Below are 19,114 nucleotides of genomic sequence, written 5' to 3' on the forward strand. Positions count from 1 at the left end.
ACTAAAGCCATGCAGAAGATGGAGAAGCCTTTCAGAAAAACAACTCTATAAATCATAGACAGCTATCACTGCTATGATTTTTCCAAGGTACCTTCAGCAAATACTAATATATTCTGCTGTTACCCTCGATACAGTGAAAAAAAAAACTGTTACATTCTAATGTTTATCCTAGATACAATGACTCTACTAGATTCCCACTACAAGTAAGGACAAAATGTTGCCCTTTGCATGAAGAAAGTAGCCTTATGAAGTAAAGTCGACAACCACTAGCTATCACCATTCCCTTTCCTGGCTCTTCTTTACAGAGTTGCCATCTGTCTGTGCTAATGGAATCCTCCTCCCCTCACTTTTTGTGACTTCTGAGTAACAATTCAAATATTCTCAAAGAATGTGAATTGGATAACTGGATGTGACCAGAGTGACCTAGGGCAAGAGACAGCTGCTAGCTCATATATTCTTGCTGATAACACTAGATAGATACTCTCTCCAGAGTTACTTAGGAACATATATTTCAGTGGCAATTCCAGCTTGACATAAAATTTTTCTTTTTGTTAAAGCAGGTCAGCTTGGAAGGGAGAAGCTCTGTTACTTACATTTCTTGCTTCAAAGCCTTTAGTTTACTTACCCAGTGTTGATCTCCGCTCTGTTGACTTTGATCAGCAGCCCTAAAATGGATTCTCAGGCTTCAGTGTCCTGTCCTCTGTCCTCACTGAGTGGCTCCTGGTCCTTTCCTCTGTGCAGTTTCCTCTAGCAGCTCAACCGACTCTCTTCATCTTGCTCCGCTCATCACAGTCCTCAACTTCACAGGGAAAATGTAGGAGCATGTAAGGCCCTTTAGGCCTGTTACATCTGTGAGTGGAACATTTCTTAAAGGTTAAGGAGAAAACCTTTAAGACAGCAGCCTCCTCTAAGAGTGTTCTGTTCTTTATGTTGCAGATCACCGTACTCCCCAGGGGTAGTTTACATATAGTTAGGGTTTTACTCCTTATCAGATTATTTTACCCTCTTTTAAGTCTGTGAAAGCTCAAATCCAAAGAAACCTTATTAGCCGTGTTTATCTCAGTCTTGTTAGCTCCCATCAGAATGAGTTAAGCTCTGATTCCAGCCTTCGGTGACTTTTCTAGCCCAAAGTACCAACTCTTCCACATTCTAGCCACAGATGGGTCCAAAAGCATAAGAATGACATGGTCAAGTTTACCTCCCAGAGGCCCCTCTTCTGGGCACCAATTTCTGTCTTAGTTTCTTTTCTGTTGCTGTCATAAAATACTCTGACAAAAGTAACTTAAGGGAGAAAGTATTTATTTAACTCCTGGTTCATGTTCAAGTCCATTCGTGGTGGAGAAGTCACAGTGGAAGGTGACTAAAGGAGCTGTGTCTCTACAGTCAGAACAGAAATGCATGCAGGGTAGTGGGCAGCTTGTACCTCTCCCTCTTATACAGGATCCCCGGCCCAAGAGAAGGCCCATATGAGCCTTCTCACATCAGGTAATGTAATCAAAATGGTCCTCCACAGTTCAGCCCAGTCTAGATAATCCTCACTGAGAGTCCCTTCCCAGGGGACTCTGGATTCTGTCAGTGTGGAAATTAGCACATCGTTCTGGTCTGCTTTCTCTAGCCTGTCCCTTCTGTGTGTTTTCCTTAGTTCTGCATTCACTGTGTATCCATCCCTGCTGGATGAGCCCCCTTCTCTCTATTCAGCTGGTTGTATTAGTTCTTCTGTTTTCTGTGGACTAGAACGCTGCTCTTCACCTTTTGATTTTGCTAAAGAATTGTAAAAATATTTTCAAAATCTCTTAACCACGCTGAAGTTATTCTTCCTTTGCTCTTGTAGTCCCCTTTGTGTAGTTTCTAGTCACTCAGCACAGAAATCAATATGCATTTGAATTATTTACTTTTTTTCAGGCTGGGAAACAAGACTTGAAACCAAGAGTTAACTCTAAAGTCCAACATTATTGAAAAATTGCCCTATGGGGCCATGATGGAAAAGGAAGATTTCTGGCATTCAGCTTTAGGGTCTGTCTGGGACCCCTCTTGTCGGCTAGAGGGGCAGCAGGAAAGATATCTGGGCCAAGTGGCAGTGGCCCAAAAGGAAACCTTTAATGAGAAGAGGGTATGTGATGGTAATAAAACTGAAAATTGTTCCATTGAGGGTTCAATGCTTAACACAGCACAAGGCATTTCTTTGCCAAATAGGCCTCGCAATTGGAATTCACGTGGAAAAGATTCCAAGCAGACTTCCAAGTTAATGAAATCTCCAAGAATGTTTATAGGGAAGAAAATATATGAATGTGACGCCTGCAGGAAAACCTTCAGCCAGAGCTCCTCCCTGCTCAAGCACCAGAGGATCCACACTGGGGAGAAACCCTATCAGTGCAGCGTGTGTGGCAAGCACTTCATTGAACGCTCCTCCCTCACCGTCCACCAAAGGACTCATACCGGAGAAAAACCCTACACCTGTGATGACTGTGGGAAAGCCTTCAGTCAGAGCATGAACCTCACTGTGCATCGAAGAACGCACACTGGAGAAAAACCCTATCAGTGCAAAGAGTGTGGAAAAGCTTTTCGTAAGAATTCATCCCTGGTCCAACATGAAAGGATTCATACCGGGGAGAAGCCCTACAAATGTAGCGACTGCGGGAAAGCTTTCACACAGAGCATGAATCTGACAGTGCATCAGAGGACTCACACCGGAGAAAAGCCCTATGAATGCAGCGAGTGTGGAAAAGCCTTCAGTCAGAGCATGCATCTTATTGTGCATCAGAGAAGTCACACCGGGGAAAAACCCTATGAGTGCAGCGAATGCGGAAAGGCCTTCAGTAAAAGCTCCACGCTCACTCTACACCTGCGAAACCACACTGGAGAGAAACCCTACAAATGTAACAAATGTGGCAAATCCTTTAGTCAAAGCACATACCTTATAGAACATCAGAGACTTCACTCTGGAGTGAAACCTTTCGAATGTAACCAGTGTGGGAAAGCTTTTAGTAAGAACTCTTCTCTTACTCAGCACCGGAGAATCCACACTGGTGAGAAGCCTTACGAGTGCATGGTGTGTGGAAAGCATTTCACGGGGAGGTCATCCCTAACTGTCCATCAGGTGATGCACACAGGAGAGAAACCGTACGAGTGCACTGAATGTGGGAAGGCCTTCAGCCAAAGCGCCTACCTTATTGAACATCAAAGAATCCACACTGGTGAAAAACCCTATGAATGTGACCAGTGTGGGAAAGCGTTCATTAAGAATTCATCCCTCATAGTGCACCAGAGGATCCACACAGGAGAGAAGCCCTATCAGTGTAATGAATGTGGGAAGGCCTTCAGTAGGAGTACAAACCTTACAAGACATCAGAGGACTCATACATGAGAGTTGTCACTGGCACCTTCATCTTGAGTAATTCTTTAATAATAATCATGTCATATCAATGTAGATGCTTAATAACCATAACTAAGGTGGGAACCTTTTAGTTGAAGTACAGCATAGCATACCAGAGTAACCATATGAAAGCTATGAACACTTTCATTCAGATGGTAAAGTCTTGTATCTAATACACAAATGAGGAAGACTTCGGCTGAAGATAAGCTCTAGCGTGTCATACTGGGAATTCTGATTTGGGCCTCACAGAGTTTTCACACTGGATAGAAAATGTGGTAGTACTTAACTGGACAGCCCAAAAGTCTGGCATATAGTTCTAACCCCCATTAACTTAAACAAGTCACCCACTTTCATCTGGTGACAGTGTCCTTATGTGGTAAATGAGAGAGTTGGAATTTAGAAGGCCTGTGGGATCTCTTAGAGAAAATGTCCAAAAGCAAGATGCAGGGAAGTTTTTGTGGTTGGTTTTTTTGTTTGTTTTTGTCCCCCCCCCCCTCCTGTTTTTATTTCACATAGTGGTTTTATTTCATATGGTGTTTTTTCTGGAATGTTCCTCTACCTCTAACTCCTATTGTCCTTCAAGTTCTTCCCTTTCCCTGAATTGATTTATCTCCTAAAATGTAGGCTAGTTGCTATTGGGTGGCAGATAAACTGTGCATATTTTAATGCCACAGCATGCTGTTTTGAATTCTCAACTAATAGTCATTAAACTGCTGTTGAATAAGCTGATTGTATTTATATGAAAATGTGACTTAAATATAATCTTTAAAAACTTAAGTATCAATGCATATCTTTGTGTCTTACTAGCCTGTCATGGAAATTCAAAGACATGTGGGTTGAATACTAATGGTGCTGGACAGTTTTATGTCAGCTTAACATAAGCTAAAGTCATCTAAGAGGAGGGAACCTCAATTAATTCCTCCATAAAATCGGGCTGTAGGCAAGCTTGTAGGGCATTTTCATAATCAGTGATTGATGGGGTAGGACCTAGCCATTGTGGGTGGTACCATCCCTGGGCTGATAGTCCTGGGTTCTGTAAGAAACCAGGCTCAACAAGCCAGCAGGCAGTACTTCTCCATGGCCTCGGCATCCCTCCTGCCTCCAGGTTCCTGCCCGGTTTGAGTTTCTGTCCTGACTTTCTTCAATAACGAACAGTGATATGGAAGTGTAAACCAAATAAACTCTTTCCTCTCCGAGTTGCTCTGGTCATAGTGTTTCATCACAGCAATAGAAACCCTAAGATGCTAATAGACATAGGAATTTAGCACATTAATAAAACCTTTGCAACTCAAAACACACTCAGAACCACCACAGAAGTAGTTTATAGTTCACGGTAGTAGTTGATTTATTAAATGCATATTGACTAAGTCCTAGATGTGAGATAGTTATTGGGGGGGGGGGCGGTCACTGCAGGCTTTCTGGGTGGCAGAAAATAGTTCATGAAGAGACAAGAATGAAACTTCACTCATCTCCCTTCAACACCAATGCTGGACCAAAACTTCTGAGTCAGACACCAGTTCGTTTATTTTAGCCATATTTAAATGCAGCATGATTTTGGGGAAAAAAAGTTTTCTAATAACAACTCAGTCCTGTGATACAACAAAGCTTAAGACATGTTTACATAGAAGTGTGTAACAAAGTCCATAGGGCTTCTTCCGTAAAGATGGGGCCTGTTGACTCAGAAACAGTGCCCAAGCTAAGGTCTGTGGAGAATGACTAAGGTGGAGTGCCAGTGGGGGTCAGGAGTTGACCTGGCTTCTAAGACATAGAAGTCACTTAGGTTGTACAAATGACATCACTCATAAGGATGAGTTTTATGGCCTAGAAATAATGCTCACTATCCTGAGTGAGGTAAGCCAGACCCAAAAGAAGGAACATGGGATGTACTCACTCATATTTGGTTTCTAGCCATAAACAAAGGACATTGAGCCTATAATTAGTGATCCTAGAGAAGCTAAATAAGGAGAACCCAAAGAAAAACATATAGGCATCCTCCTGAATGTTAACCTTCATCAGGCGATGAAAAGAGACAGAGACAGAGACCCACATTGGAGCACCGGACAGAAATCTCAAGGTCCAAATCAGGAGCAGAAGGAGAGGGAGCACGAGCAAGGAACTCAGGACAGCGAGGGGTGCACCCACACTCTGAGACAATGGGGATGTTCTATCGGGAACTCACCAAGGCCAGCTGGCCTGGATCTGAAAAAGCCTGGGATAAAACCGGACTCGCTGAACATAGCGGACAATGAGGACTACTGAGAACTCAAGAACAATGGCAATGGGTTTTTGATCCTACTGCACGTACTGGCTTTGTGGGAGCCTAGGCAGTTTGGATGCTCACCTTACTAGACCTGGATGGAGGTGGGGGTTCCTTGGACTTCCCACAGGGCAGGGAACCCTGATTGCTCTTTGGGATGACGAGGGAGGGGAACTTGATTGGGGGAGGGGGAGGGAAATGGGAGGCGCTGGCAGGGAAGAGACAGAAATCTTTAATAAATAAATAAATTTAAAAAAAAGAAAAAATCTTGTAGGGTTCTGCACTGAAACCATCTGGTCCTGGGCTTCCTTTGGTTGAGAGACTTTTGATGACTGTTTCTATTTCTTTAGCAGTTATAGGTCTATTTAATTAGCTCATCTGGTCTTGATTTAATTTGGTAAGTGATATTCATCCAGAAAGTTGTCCATTTCCTTTCAATTTTTCATTTTTGTGGAGTACAGGTTTTCGAAATATGACCTAATGATTCTCTGAATTTCCTCCATGTCTATTGTTATGTCTCCCTTTTTATTTCTAATTTTGTTAATTTGGATATTCTCTCTCTGCCTTTTTGTAAGTTTGGATAAAGGTTTGTCTATTTTGTTGATTTTCTTGAAGAACCAACTCTTTGTCTCATTGATTCTTTGTATTTTTTTCTTTCTTTCTATTTTGTTGATTTCAGTTCTCAATTTGATTACTTCCTGCCATCTAGTCCACCTGGGTGAGTTTGCTTATTTTTATTCTAGAGTTTTCAAGTGTTCTGTTAACTCACTACTGTGGGATTTATATAGGCATAAATCCAGCTTCTTTATGTAGGCAATTAGTGCTATGAACTTTCCTCTTAATACTGCTTTCATCATGTCCCATAAATTTGGGTATGTTGTGTGCTCATTAAATTTTAGGAAGCTTTTAATTTCTTCCTTGACCCATTGATGATTCAGGTGAGCATTGTTTAATTTCCGTGTGTTTGTGGGCTTTCTGGAATTAGTGTTGCTGTTGAATTCTGGTTTTAAGCCATGGTGATCCAATAAAATGCATGGGGTGATTCCAATTTTTTTGTATCCATTGAGGTTTGCTTTGCTACCTAGTATGTGTCAGTTTTTGAGAAGGTTCCATGAGGTACTGAGTAGAAGGTATATTCTTTTACGTTTGGATGGAATGTTCTATAGGTGTCTGTTAAGTTCATTTGAGTCATAACATCTGTTAGTCCCCTTATTTCTCTGTTAATTTTCTATCTGGCAGACCTGTCCAGTGATGAGAGTGTGGTGTTGACATCTCCCACTCTTCGTATGTGTGGTTTAATGTGTGATTTAAGTTTTAGAAGTGTTTCTTTTACTAATGAGGTGCCTATGTATTTGGGGCATAGATGTTCAGTATTGAGAATTCTTCTTGATGGATTTTTCCTTTGACTAATATGAAATGTCCTTCTTTGTCTCTTTTGATTGCTTTTAGTTTGAAGCCTATTTTGGTAGATATTAGGATAGCTACACCAGCTTGTTTCTTAGATCCATTTGATTGAAAAAAATTTCCCAACTCTTTATTCTTAGACAGTGTCTGCCTTTGAGGTTGAGGAGTGTTTCCTGTATATAGCAGAAGGATGGATTCTGTTTTCATATCCAGTCTGCTAGCCTGTGTCTTTATATAGGTGATTTGAGTCCATTTATATTAAGGGATATTAATGACCAGTGTTGTTAACTCCTATTTTAGTTTTCATTGTTGGCGACGTTATTGTGCGTGTGTTTCCCCTTCTTTGGCATTTGCCACTGTGAGAGCATCAATTGTCTGTGTTTCTGTTGATGTAGCCAATTTCCTTGGGTTGGAGTTTTCCTTCTAGTACTTTGTGTAGGGCTGGATTTGTGGCTAGGTATTGGTTAAATATGGTTCTGTCATGGAATATCTTGTTTTGTCCATCTATGTTGATTGGAAGCTTTGCTGGATATAGTAGTCTAGGCTGGCATCCATGGTCTCTTAACGTCTGCATAATGCTTGACCAAGACCTTCTGCCTTTCTTTGTTACCATTGCGAAGTCAGGTGTAATTCTGATAGGTCTGTCTTTATATGTTACTTGGCTTTTTTCCTTTGCTGCTCTTAATATTATTTCTTTATTCTGTATGTTTAGTGTTTTAATTATTATGTGGCAAGAGGACTTTTTTTTTGATCCAGTCTATTTGGTGTTCTGTAAGCTTCTTGTATCTTCATATGCATATCTTTCTTTAGGTTGGGAGAGTTTCCTTCTATGATTTTCTTAAATATATTTTCTGTGCTTTTGAGTTGGACTTCACCTTCTTCTATACCTATTATTCTTAGGTTTAGTCTTTTCATGGTGTCCCATATTTCCTGGATATTTTGTGTTAACCTTTCATTACATTTAATATTTTCTTTGATTGATGAGTCTATTTCCTCTATTGTATCTTCAGCACTTGAGAGTCTCTCCTTCATCTCCTGTATCCTGCTGTTTATACTTGCATTTGTGGTTCCTGATCATTTTCTCATAATTTCCGTTTTCATAAGTCCCTTGGTTTGTGTTTTCTTTATTGTCTCTGTTAATAATTTCTTTCATCTGTTTGATTGCTTTTTCTTGATTTTCTTTATGGGATTTGTTGATTTCTTCCAATTTTTTGTTTGTCTTTTTCTCTATTTCTTTAATGGAATTTTTCATTTTCTCTTTAAGGGCCTGAAATATTCTCCTAAAGTTATTTTTTAGGTCATTTTCTTCTGCTTCATCTATTTGGTTGTTCAAGTCTTGCTGTTGTAGGGTCACTAGGGTTTTTTTGGTGTCGTGTTGCTCTTTATGGTGTTGAGTGTGTTCTTACCATCTTTTCCTCTGGTTGATGTAGTTTGGGCTGTGTCTCTGGTGATCAATCTTCCAGGTGCCAGTGGATCCAGGATCAGATGGTTGCTCCTCGTGGTGCAGTCAGGGCCATGGTTCCAGTCACCCAGGAGGTCACTCTGTGTTCTGGAAGTTGCTCTGTGTTCTGGAAGTTGCTCTGTGTTCCTGGAGGTCATTCAGCACTGCTGGGAGTCACTCTGCAGTATCGGTGGTCATTCTGCCTGCTCCCAAGGAGGCTGCTTGCTTGGGGCTGCTTCCATTGAGGTAGCTAGCTACCTTATGCCTTCTCAGGGATGTAGCTGACTCATGCCTGCTCTCTAGGTCGTTGCTTCCTTATACCTGCTCCTGTGGACATGGCTGCCTCAAACCCGCTCCAGTAGAGGTCACTGGCTCAGGACTTTTATGTAGATGTCCCTGGTCTGGGGCCTGCTCCATTGTACCAGCTCATGTGGAGGTCCCTGACTTAGGCCTGGTTCTGCAGAGGCCTCTGACTCCCTTGGAGGTTCCTGTCTTGCACCTGAACCCACAGAGGTCTCTAGCTAGGGCCTGCTTCCTCAGAGCTTGCTCCCTTGGACCTGCTCCTGTGGAGGTCGCGGCCTCAGGCCTTCGCCAGATTCAGGCCTGCTCCTGCGGAAGTCGCTCGATTTTTTTTTCCAAAGCTAGAATTCAAGCCGGCAGATGCTATGTCCCTGTGCTACATCCCTGTGCTACCACCATCCCTAGCCCTCACCCTAAATCAGTTCTCCCCAAAATTGACCAGTTTACAGATATATGCATCTGTCCACTTCAAACTTCCAGTGCTTCCCTACCACACACAAAATAAATCCTATGTTCCTACCGTGGCTGTCAAGACCTCAGAATCACACACACATTCATATTGTTTTCTTTCCTTTTCCCTAGCGATGATGCTGAACATTAAATACACCAAGCCCACTTCTTTGCAGGCAGCTCTTCCCAGGAAAGTCAAATCTCCCAAATATTCCCACCCGTTCGCTCTGTAACTCCCTAACAGGGCTCTACTGTCTTGTCACTCCCTGGTCTCCTCCAGTGCAGGCTTCACTCTGTTTCTCCAGCCTCTGCACAGTGCCTGGCACCGTCTGCTCCCTACGTGAGAGAAGGACACCTTGAAAGCGCCAGACAGAGTCCCTGACATTGCACCCTAAAAGGGTGGCCAGCAGACCCTGAATTGCCAATCCTTAGGTTATAGTTTAAAATTTAAACTTAATTGTTTTACTATTTTGCCAACAAGAACGTTGTTCTATGAATACTTACTACATATTCAAAGGCAACTAGATGTCTCTAGGGGGAGGCCCCGATGTATCACCCCATCCTCGCCGGCTCCACCCCGCGGCCCCAGAGAGACTTGTTGACCTCCAGAGTCTTCGCCTCCTGTCCCTTCCAGCTCTCATCCCCAAGCATCCGGGTGACAGCCAGGCTGCTCCGCTACCTGAGAGGCTCCGTGCGCCCCCTGCCTGTCCGCCGCAGGGACCGAAGCGCCCGTCAGAGAGTGCAATGCTGACAGTTTTTCCAACCCTTTCCCTGCCGCTCGGTTCCTGGACCTTCCCGGGCTTTAGTCGCAGGTCGCAGAGTAGAGTTCCCTGAAGATAACAACATCCTGGGCAGTCTCCAAATGACCAGAATGTTTTTCGCTCCGCTATCAGTGGAACTGAACCTTTGAGGAGGAGGTTCAGTGCCTCCACGAAGCCTTCTGGGAACTGTAGTTCAATCCACAAAGCCGCTCTGCGCAGGCGTACAACATCACTTTTTGCCTCGCACTCTCCCTCTGGGAAAGAATCCCAAAACCCTAGAGTTGCAGCACAATGATTTGTGGGAATTTGGGTCCCTGGGTCCCGGAGCAACGCGCAGGCGCGATTCCGTTGCAGGCAGCAGGCTCCTGCTCATTGTGTCCTGATTGTTATGTGGCGGCTATGCTCTGTCGCCGCGATGGAGGCGCCTCGAAAGGCAGCCCCGCGGTGATCATCAGCGTCCAGAGCCAAGAGACAGAGCGGCTGTCAGGTCTGGAGGAAGGGCGGAAGGGACACCGAGCAAGGTTGAATTGTGGTCCGTTTTAGAGGACATGGATCCCCATGCCCTTAACTTCGCAACACGCGTACTGAGATTTGAACCCACACAGAGAAAGGACCGGCAGGATGGTCTTGTGGTGGAACTGAGGGATCCGAACATGACTGCATATGGAGAAGGGTGGGTCAGGACCTCTAGCGTGTCTGGGGACAGACTCAGGAAGGCAGCTGCATCCAGCTGATGAGTATATTCCCGGTGGGGCTTTGAGTCCTGTCTGAGGAGGAACTTGAGAACTCGCACCTGCAGTGCAGCCCCTGGACTTGACAAAGCGGTAGGGGGTGACTTGTGTGAATGATTCTCTCTTCTCCCACAGCCCACCCTTACAGACACATACCACACAAATACACTGTCTTTGACTCTAGGTCTCTTAACCAAACCCAAAGGAGAATCCCGAGACCACACAAGAGTTTGGCCTGTAAGGCTTCCGATTGAAGAGCTGACTTACTTAGCTCCCCGCCCGCTTCAGAAGAAAGAAGTCGACTCTCTTCCGTCCTCCTTCCCTCTCATTCGGATCAAACTGTCCCAGGAGGAAGGAGTGTCTTCAGACTCCCAAGCACACCTTTAGGGGGAGGACAGAGGGTGGAAAGCGCTCGAGAACTGCAGCTGAGGCAAGCTTTCTGCGAGGGGAAAGTCAAAGCCTTTAAGACGTAGTGTGGGCGGCATGGAGGCGCTGACCACAGGGAAGATGCAAAGGGGAAGTGGCATGGTGAGCAAGTCACCTTACAGACAGGCGAGGACAGTGTCTCTCAAAAGCAGTAGGGAACTGGAGGAAAGTAACCAAAAAACTCATTGCTTGGCGGGTACTGAGGATGCCAGGATAGGAATGTTCGGGTTCATGCCTGTGAATTTTGATCCACCCCTCTCATCACAGGTGTGCGGATGCTTCTAGCTTGAGGACCCCCACAGTTGCGAAGTTCCTCACCCACCTTTTCAGTGCTTGGTGGTCCTCAGAGAGCTCACCAGAGGAGAAGGGATGGCTGTCAGCCACCTCCCGGCCCTGGTCCAGGTGAGTGGGTTATGGGAGGGCGGTGTTGTGAGTCACCTGCCCCTGCAGTTGGGTTCTTGACTCAAAGAGTATAAGGTTGTTTGCTCTAACCACTCTGGTCTCTCCCAAACACCTTACCCCAGTTGCTTCCTCCTACCCCACATTTCATCCTAGTGGGCTTTGTAAGTGGTAAGGGCAGTCAGGGGTCTAGCTTAGTCTGAAGTGAAAACCTGTCACTTTCTGTTAGCCAATAAGATGGGAGTCCAAAATGGTACAAACAGGGTCTGACATAGGAGCCAAGAGAAGGAATTTGAATTTTTCCTGTTAAGTTGGGGTTTCCTAGGCTTCTTATTCCTTTATTTCTTTTCAAGATACCATGTAACTCTTGTTTCCCAGGACTATTTAATATCAGTAAAAAGTATTCGAATAACTCTACTTCTAGAGGCTTGGGGTATAGCTTTGCGGCAGAGAACTTTGCTGTTATATAAAGGCCCTAAGTTCAGTCTCCAGCACTAAAAACACACATACAGCTAGACATGGTGGTTTATACACACACGCAGACTCTCAAAAAGCTAGGCATGGTGATTTTTACACACACACTCGCAAAGCTGGGCATGATGGTTTACACACACATATACACACACTCACAAAGCTAAGCATGGTGGTCTATACACACATAGCTAGGCATGGTGGTTTGCACACACACACACAAAGCTAGGTATGGTGTTTTGCACACACACATACACACAAAGCTACACATGGTGGTTTACACACTCACACAGCTAGCTAGGCATGGTGGTTTACATACTCACACAGTTAGGCATGGTGGTTTACACACTCACACACACACACTCACACTGCTAGGCATGGTGGTTTGCACACACACATACACAAAGCTAGGCATGGTGGTTTACACACTAACACACACATTCACTGCTAGGCATGGTGGTTTGCACACACACATACACACAAAGCTAGGCATGGTGGTGCCTAACACTTGGCAGGCTGTAGAAAGAAGATTGAAAGTTCAGGTCCAGCCTGAACTCTCCAGGGCTTCATGGAGAGCCTTCTACATAGAGCTCAGAACTAGAAACTATTCCGAGTGGTACCACCCTCTTTATAGCCAGGCTCATTTGGTCAAACATGTTCTAATTCCTTTGCCTGTAGCCTTTAACTTTGTAGGACAGGAACACATGGGACGTGAGAAGTTGGGTGAACAACCAGCCAGTTCCTGCTTTCTGGCTGCTCTCTCTCTCTCTCCTCTTGTTTTTCATGAGCAAAGGCGCTTTACTTAGAGGCTGAACGTTCAAGGTTGGGCAGCCATGTGTAGCAAGGGCTCTATGCTGCATTATATATAGTAAATGGCACCACAAGGCCGAAAAGGAAGGGGTGTGGGGAGAGGAAACCAGAAAGAGAGCTGGAGGTCTGCCATCCAGAGAGACATGTCCCATCTCTCACTTCCCTCTTAGGCCCCACTTCTCACCTCCCAACACTTTTGCACTGGACACCAGGCACACGGACACTGGAGGAACGAACCATATCTGAGGCATAGCAGTTAAACACTGTTTATGTTGCTTACCAGCTGCTGTGATTTAGCTGCCACTGGGCAGACATAACTTAGGGATGTAAACTGTGCCAGGTCTAGGAGCCGTGTTAGACACCCGTGATGATAACACTTCTCGAGGAATCAATGCCCGGGTTCACTTCAGCCAGTGTTTCTTGGCTCCTTGCTGTGCACCGAGACCTTGGGCACAGGTAACAAACTTAATTAAGCTATCTTAAGCTAAAGCAGCATTTTTTTTTTTTTTATTTCCACTTGCTCCTTCTTCCTCAGTGCATTCTAGCTCCCTGTGAAGACCACACTGTGAGATGTTGTGTCTTTCATGCCAGATTTCAGATTTCTGGGAGAGAATTTCCAAGGAAGAGAGGAGTTATAATCAGAGAAGACATGGTGTCACAGCATAGAATGATCACTTCCGTGGTGTGTGTGTGTGTGTGTGTGTGTGTGCGTGTGTGTGTGTGTGTGTGTGTACACGCACTCACACAGGTGTCGGGGTGGATGATGAGCAGTCAAAGAAAGTAAGACTTACTGAAAACAGTGGTCGTGTGCCACGGAGCAATGCGGGTGCGTCCTGGGCAGTGCATTGGGAAGCTGTTTCATCTTGATGTGAACACAGAGAATATTTCTCCTGGCCTAGATGGTGTGGGTCAGTCATTCGGTTTGGCCTCCCAGTGTAATCCGAAGACATGGAAAACATGAAACACGTAGGTGGCTGCTGGGGAGACACGGCATGCCGTTCTGCAGTAAAGGTTTCTTGAATGTACAGAAATATGCTCTAAAATAATGATTTAAAAAAGAGCACAGGCCGGGCGATGGTGGCACATGCCTTTAATCCCAGCACTCGGGAGGCAGAGGCAGGTGGATCTCTGTGAGTTCGAGACCAGCCTGGTCTACAGAGCTAGTTCCAGGACAGGCTCCAAAGCCACAGAGAAACCCTGTCTCGAAAAAACCAAAAAAAAGAAAAAAAAAAAAGAGCACAGGAGTATGACATTGTTTGCTGTCCTTATCAGGTGTTAGCCACTGTACAATACTGTCTGCATTGTGCGTCCATATCACTGCTAGTGCAGGATGCTTATCTAAACCGTCATCACCACACACCTGGAAGTGTGTGTCGCGCCGACACTACCCCCACTATGTTAGGCCTGTGGAGCTAGACGGGAGATGTTGTGGGCAAAAGAAACAAGTCCACGGTCTCACTATTTCTCTACGATTGGTGTCAAAGTGGGGGACAGAGTATGTCTTCCGCAGGAAGCTCAACCACTAGGAGATGTTGAGGAGATGCCTTCCGTGTCCCTGAACACCAGCTTCCCGCAGATGAAAGGTTAAAGGTCCCCCATGCGCAGCTGGGACAGCCAGGATCAGCTTCCCTGCCCGATCTCCTGGCCGGTAAGAAAGGGTTCTCTGTTTCAGGACTTGGTTACCTTCAAGGATGTGGCTGTGCTCTTCACCCAGGAGGAATGGGGCTGGCTGAGCTCTGCCCAGAGGGCCCTGTACCGGGACGTGATGCTGGAAAACTACAGCAACTTGGTCTCGCTGGGTAAGCCAGACCCCCTGGACTGCCAGAGAGCAGAGTGGGTTGGATCTGGGCCTGCTGATGATACTGCCTTTATGCCTACCATGTGTCTGCCCCCCTGGGGTCCCCAGAGCTCTGCTGAAGTCTCACCTGTGATGTGTCCCAAGTAAGAGGGTGTGGGAACAGACTGTGTCAGGCCCAAGCCACTCCTCCCCCCCCCACATAAACATGCTGTCTGACCACCATTTCCAGAAAGTTCTGAGGACCAGGTCTCATCCTTACAATGACTTCTGTCTCCATTATGAACAGATAAGATCAATTTTTCTTCCTCCTTCAAAAACAGGACTCTCGGGATGCAAACCAGATGTGTTTTGTCACCTGGAGAAAGCAGACAAATGCGTGACAGAGGATGCTCAAGAAGGCTTTGTTCCTGGTAAGAATCGTGCCTGTGGGACACTGGGAGGAATGAGGTCTCCGCAAATGTGGCAGACCCGGGCCACATTGTCCCAGCATGCGTATCGAGACTGGCATTCGTCATGGAGGTCTGTCCTTCTCTGAGCCCTTCCTTCCATCGCTATTTCTTTTCTCTCTTTGTTTCACATGAATTAGATGTCTGGGGCTGGAGAGGTGGCTCCGCTGGTAAGAGTACCTGCCCCCTCCAGAGGACCCGACTTCAGTCTCCAGTACCCGCCTTGGGCAGCTCATAGTTGCCTGTAACTCCAGGTCCAGGAGGGTCCAACATCCTCGTCTGGCCTCAATAGGCACACTGCACACACATTCATATACATAAATGAAAATAAAATTTAAAAAAAATTAGCAGTCCTCTCCCCCCACTCCTGTGGTGGCGTGTCCTCTCTTAAATTCGACGTGCAGAAGCCACCTGCGCGTCTCTAGTGAGGAGTCTCTTGGGGCTCGGGAGACAGGTCTGTGCTTGCTGAAGCTCCACGCATGCCCTCATCTCCCTCTTGTTTCTCTAAGCACATGGGAGTATATTCAAACCACGTTTACCCGGCCCCCGTGCCAGGCTGTGTGCTTGGCTGCAGGTGCCAAAGGCCAGGGCTGTCATGTATTTTGCTACATATTACTCACACTTAGTGCAGCATGTGGCTGCTGGTGAGACTGGCTGCCTGGGGTGGAGAGAATGTCCTGAGGAGTCCCCTGGGGCTTGTGACTCACTGATGGGGATATGTCTTTCCCCATCTGCATTGTTATACTTTCTGCTGCAATGTTACACTTTCCTGGAGTGTGTAACAGGCTGTAAAATATCTTTGGTGAGGGTAAGGTGGGCAGGATCTCTCTCTACATAGTCCTGGCTATCCTGAAACTTGCTATGAAACAGGCTAACCTTGAACTCACAGAAATCCACCTGCCTCTGCCTCCCAAGTGCCACCACACTTGACCTATGAAGTGTCTTGTAAGACCTATTATTATTTTTCACTGCAATCCAGTGAAATAGGTAGAGGTTTATATTTTATAGTTGATAATTACCCACCTCAAATGTCTAGGACTCAATGTTTGATGGAATTTAACTAGCATAACTCAAAATTGCAATTATTAAGAGATATTTAATTTACCACTGATACAGCACAGTGGTAGAGCATACATGAAGTTCTAGGTCAATGTTTCTCAACCTAAGGGTCAAGACCCCTTTGGGGGTTGAATGACCTTTCTACAGAGGTCACTTAAGACAGTGGTGGAAAACACAGTGGAAAACACAGATATTTACATTACAATTCATAACAGTAGCAAAATTACAGTTATGAAGTAGTAACAAGAATAATCACGTGGTTAGGGGTCACTACAACATGAAGAAATGTATTAAAGGGTCACAGCATTAGAAAGATTCTCATCCTCTTTTCCATATCCCTCTGACCCCTCCCCCCATACCCACCTACCCTCCCCAACCTCCTCTGACCCCTCCCCCCATACCCATCTACCCTCCCCAACCTCCTCTGACCCCTCCCCACACCCACCTACCCTCCCCAACCTCCTCTGACCTCTCCCCCACACCCATCTACCCTCCCCACCTCCTTTCCACTTTTATGTCGCATATGTCCTATTGCCCACCCCTTCTCAGCATCTCCTTGCCTCTCACGGTCTCTTTTCTTGTTTCATAGCCTATATCCACACTCACATACAACACATAGAAACATTACAAGCTGGGGTATAATGAACATGTAGTATTTCCTTCTGAGTCTGAGTTACTTCGCTTAATATTAATACTTTCTCTCTCCTTCCATGTTCCTGAAACTTGCCTTTTTCTTTATGGTTTCATAAAATTCACTGTGTATAGGTGCCACATTTTCTTTACTGTTACCTGTTGATGGACGTCTAGGCTGGTTCCGTTCCCTGGCTACTGTGGATTAAGCACCAATAGACATGGATGAGATGTGGTGGGATGCAGGGTGCTTCAGGTATCTGTTCAAGCGCGAGATAGCTGGATCATATGGTAATTCTATTTTTAATTTTTTTGAGAAATCTCCATACTGATTTCCATATGGCTGTACTTTACACTCCCACCAGCAGGAAATAAGGCTTTTTCTCTCTGCCTGCATCTTTGCCAATTCTCATTCTTAGACAGTTATTTTTAATCAAGAAAGAAAAACATCATGATAGATGGTTTTGCCTTTAATGTTTTCTCTCCTCTGGGCCACGAGCTGACCGAGAGCTGGAACTAAGTGCTGCACGGGATGGTCTGGGGTGGGCCTTTGTGCTGTTGACACATGTATTCCTTGAGTGATGGATGCCCTCTGCAGCTGACCCCATCCAGTGGAGATAATGGATTTGGGCTGATTTCATGATGCTCTTGTGTGAAGGTTGGGATTAGCACAAACCCACCTGACTCCAAAGCTGTTGCGTTTTCTTCCCTTCTCCACAATCCTTTTCACCATGCAGCATCCCAAGGAAAACCACTAGACCTCTTAAGTACCTGCTGGCCATTTTTATACATCCTTCCTCGTTTATGCCTCAGTGTCTGGTACCCTTTAGCTCTCAATTCTTGTTTGATCTATGAATGTATTCATGCAGAGTTTCACTTAAAATTTTGTTTTTTATTTTATTTGTGTGTGTGCACGCGTGTGTGTGTGTATGTGCAAGTGTGTGTGTGCATGTATGCGAGTGTGCGTGTGTGTACAGATACCTACATATACAGAAGCAGGAGGATGTTGAGCATCGCTCTCTGCCTTGTTCCCTTGAGGCAGGCTCTCACTGAACCTGGAGCTGGCTGTTTTTCAGCTAGTCTGGTGGCTAACAAGCCCCAGTGATTTTCCTGTCTCTGCCACTGTCCTCTCCAGGGCTGGGGTTACAGCTGCTTGTGACCATACTAGCACAGTGCTAGGAATCCAAACTCAAGCACCCTTACCCGCTGAACCACCATTCCCACCCCCATTTATCATTTTAAGTTTGTATTTTGTCCTCTTATTCTCTGTCTTCATTCTTTTTTTTTTTTCGCTTAAATTTATTGGGATTTTTTTTTTAGAGTTGATGTATTTGCCCTTCCATGCTGCAATTTTATTTCTGCACTTAGCATTATCATTTCTTTCTTTTTTGGCCTTAACATACATTTATTTTTAATATTGTGCTCTGACTATAATAAAAATAGCATAATTTTTCAACAGTTTTACGTGCTGAAATTATGTGCTACTTTGCCCAGCAAAAGTTCTACTTCTTTTTTTCAGTGTTGGGGGTTGAACCGAGAGCCTTATACATGCTCTACCACTAAGCTGTGTACCCAGCCCTAAGGAGTTTAAACAGTGATAAAGATGCAGTACTCACATGCTGCCGCCCAGTTTAAGAAAGAGATCTAACCCCCATTGAAGTCCAGTGTGGTTCCTCACATCGTCCTCCTAGTACAGCAGAAAGCCACTAACTTGGTTTCAAATGTTGTAGTAGTAGTGGTAGTAGTAGTAGTAGTAGTAGTAGTAGTAGTAGTAGTAGTAGTAGTAGTAGTAGGTGGTGGTGGTGGTGGTGGTTATTTAATGGGCAGGGTGGGGTAGCGTGGCAGTGCACGTGGGTGCAGTGCTCAGACACCAGAAGAGGGCATCCTGTAGCTGGAGTTACAGGCAGTTGTGAGTCCCACTCCTCCGCAGTACCACTGGTACTAGAAAGGGAAATCAGGTCCCCAAGATGCTGATGGAGCCTTCTCTCTTCAGCCCCACTAGCTTTGTTTTGTGTCAGTATTTCCTGGACTTCTTTTCTGGGTCTTATTTTGTGGCTGTAGCAAAATAACTGGGAGAAATGAAGGAAGAACCTTAGAAGGAAGGTCCATTCCAGCTCAGTTTCAGAGTTTGTAGTCCATGGTGAGCTGGCTCCATTGCTTTTGGCCCCATAGCAAGACAGAAACACCATAGAGGAAGGGGGAGGAAACTTCCACTTCATGGTGGCCTGGAAGGGACAAAACAGGAAGGGGTCAGGAATAAGACATACTCATAGCAACATGCTTACTCCAGCCAAATCTTGCCTCCTTGTAGCTCATTCTACTGAGAACTAAAAATTAATGAGGTTAAGACTTGGGGGT

General features: G+C 45.2%; 2 protein-coding genes across 7 annotated transcripts in view; both read left to right on the top strand.

The window, feature by feature from the left end:
• LOC102001445 (zinc finger protein 354B) overlaps positions 1-4,150 on the top strand; it is a 31,688-nt gene extending 27,538 nt beyond the window's left edge. For 5 of the 6 annotated variants that reach the window (XM_026780169.1, XM_026780168.1, XM_005350143.2 and 2 more), the window contains one exon: positions 1,903-4,150. In XM_026780169.1, the coding sequence (XP_026635970.1) occupies positions 1,976-3,364 (1,389 nt within the window). In that variant the 5' untranslated portion in view covers positions 1,903-1,975 and the 3' untranslated portion in view covers positions 3,365-4,150. The remainder of the gene's footprint in view (positions 1-1,902) is intronic. The other variant, XM_026780171.1, reaches the window with a different exon arrangement.
• A 6,176-nt stretch (positions 4,151-10,326) lies between these two features.
• Positions 10,327-19,114, top strand: part of Znf454 (zinc finger protein 454) — a 64,810-nt gene continuing 56,022 nt past the window's right edge. Inside the window, 4 exon segments of the mRNA XM_005350314.3 lie at positions 10,327-10,659; positions 11,411-11,545; positions 14,496-14,622; positions 14,942-15,031. Of these exon segments, the coding sequence (XP_005350371.2) occupies positions 11,513-11,545; positions 14,496-14,622; positions 14,942-15,031 (250 nt within the window). The 5' untranslated portion in view covers positions 10,327-10,659; positions 11,411-11,512.

This window comes from Microtus ochrogaster, chromosome 7 (genome assembly GCF_000317375.1).
Source record: "Microtus ochrogaster isolate Prairie Vole_2 chromosome 7, MicOch1.0, whole genome shotgun sequence".
Lineage (NCBI taxonomy): Eukaryota > Metazoa > Chordata > Mammalia > Rodentia > Cricetidae > Microtus > Microtus ochrogaster.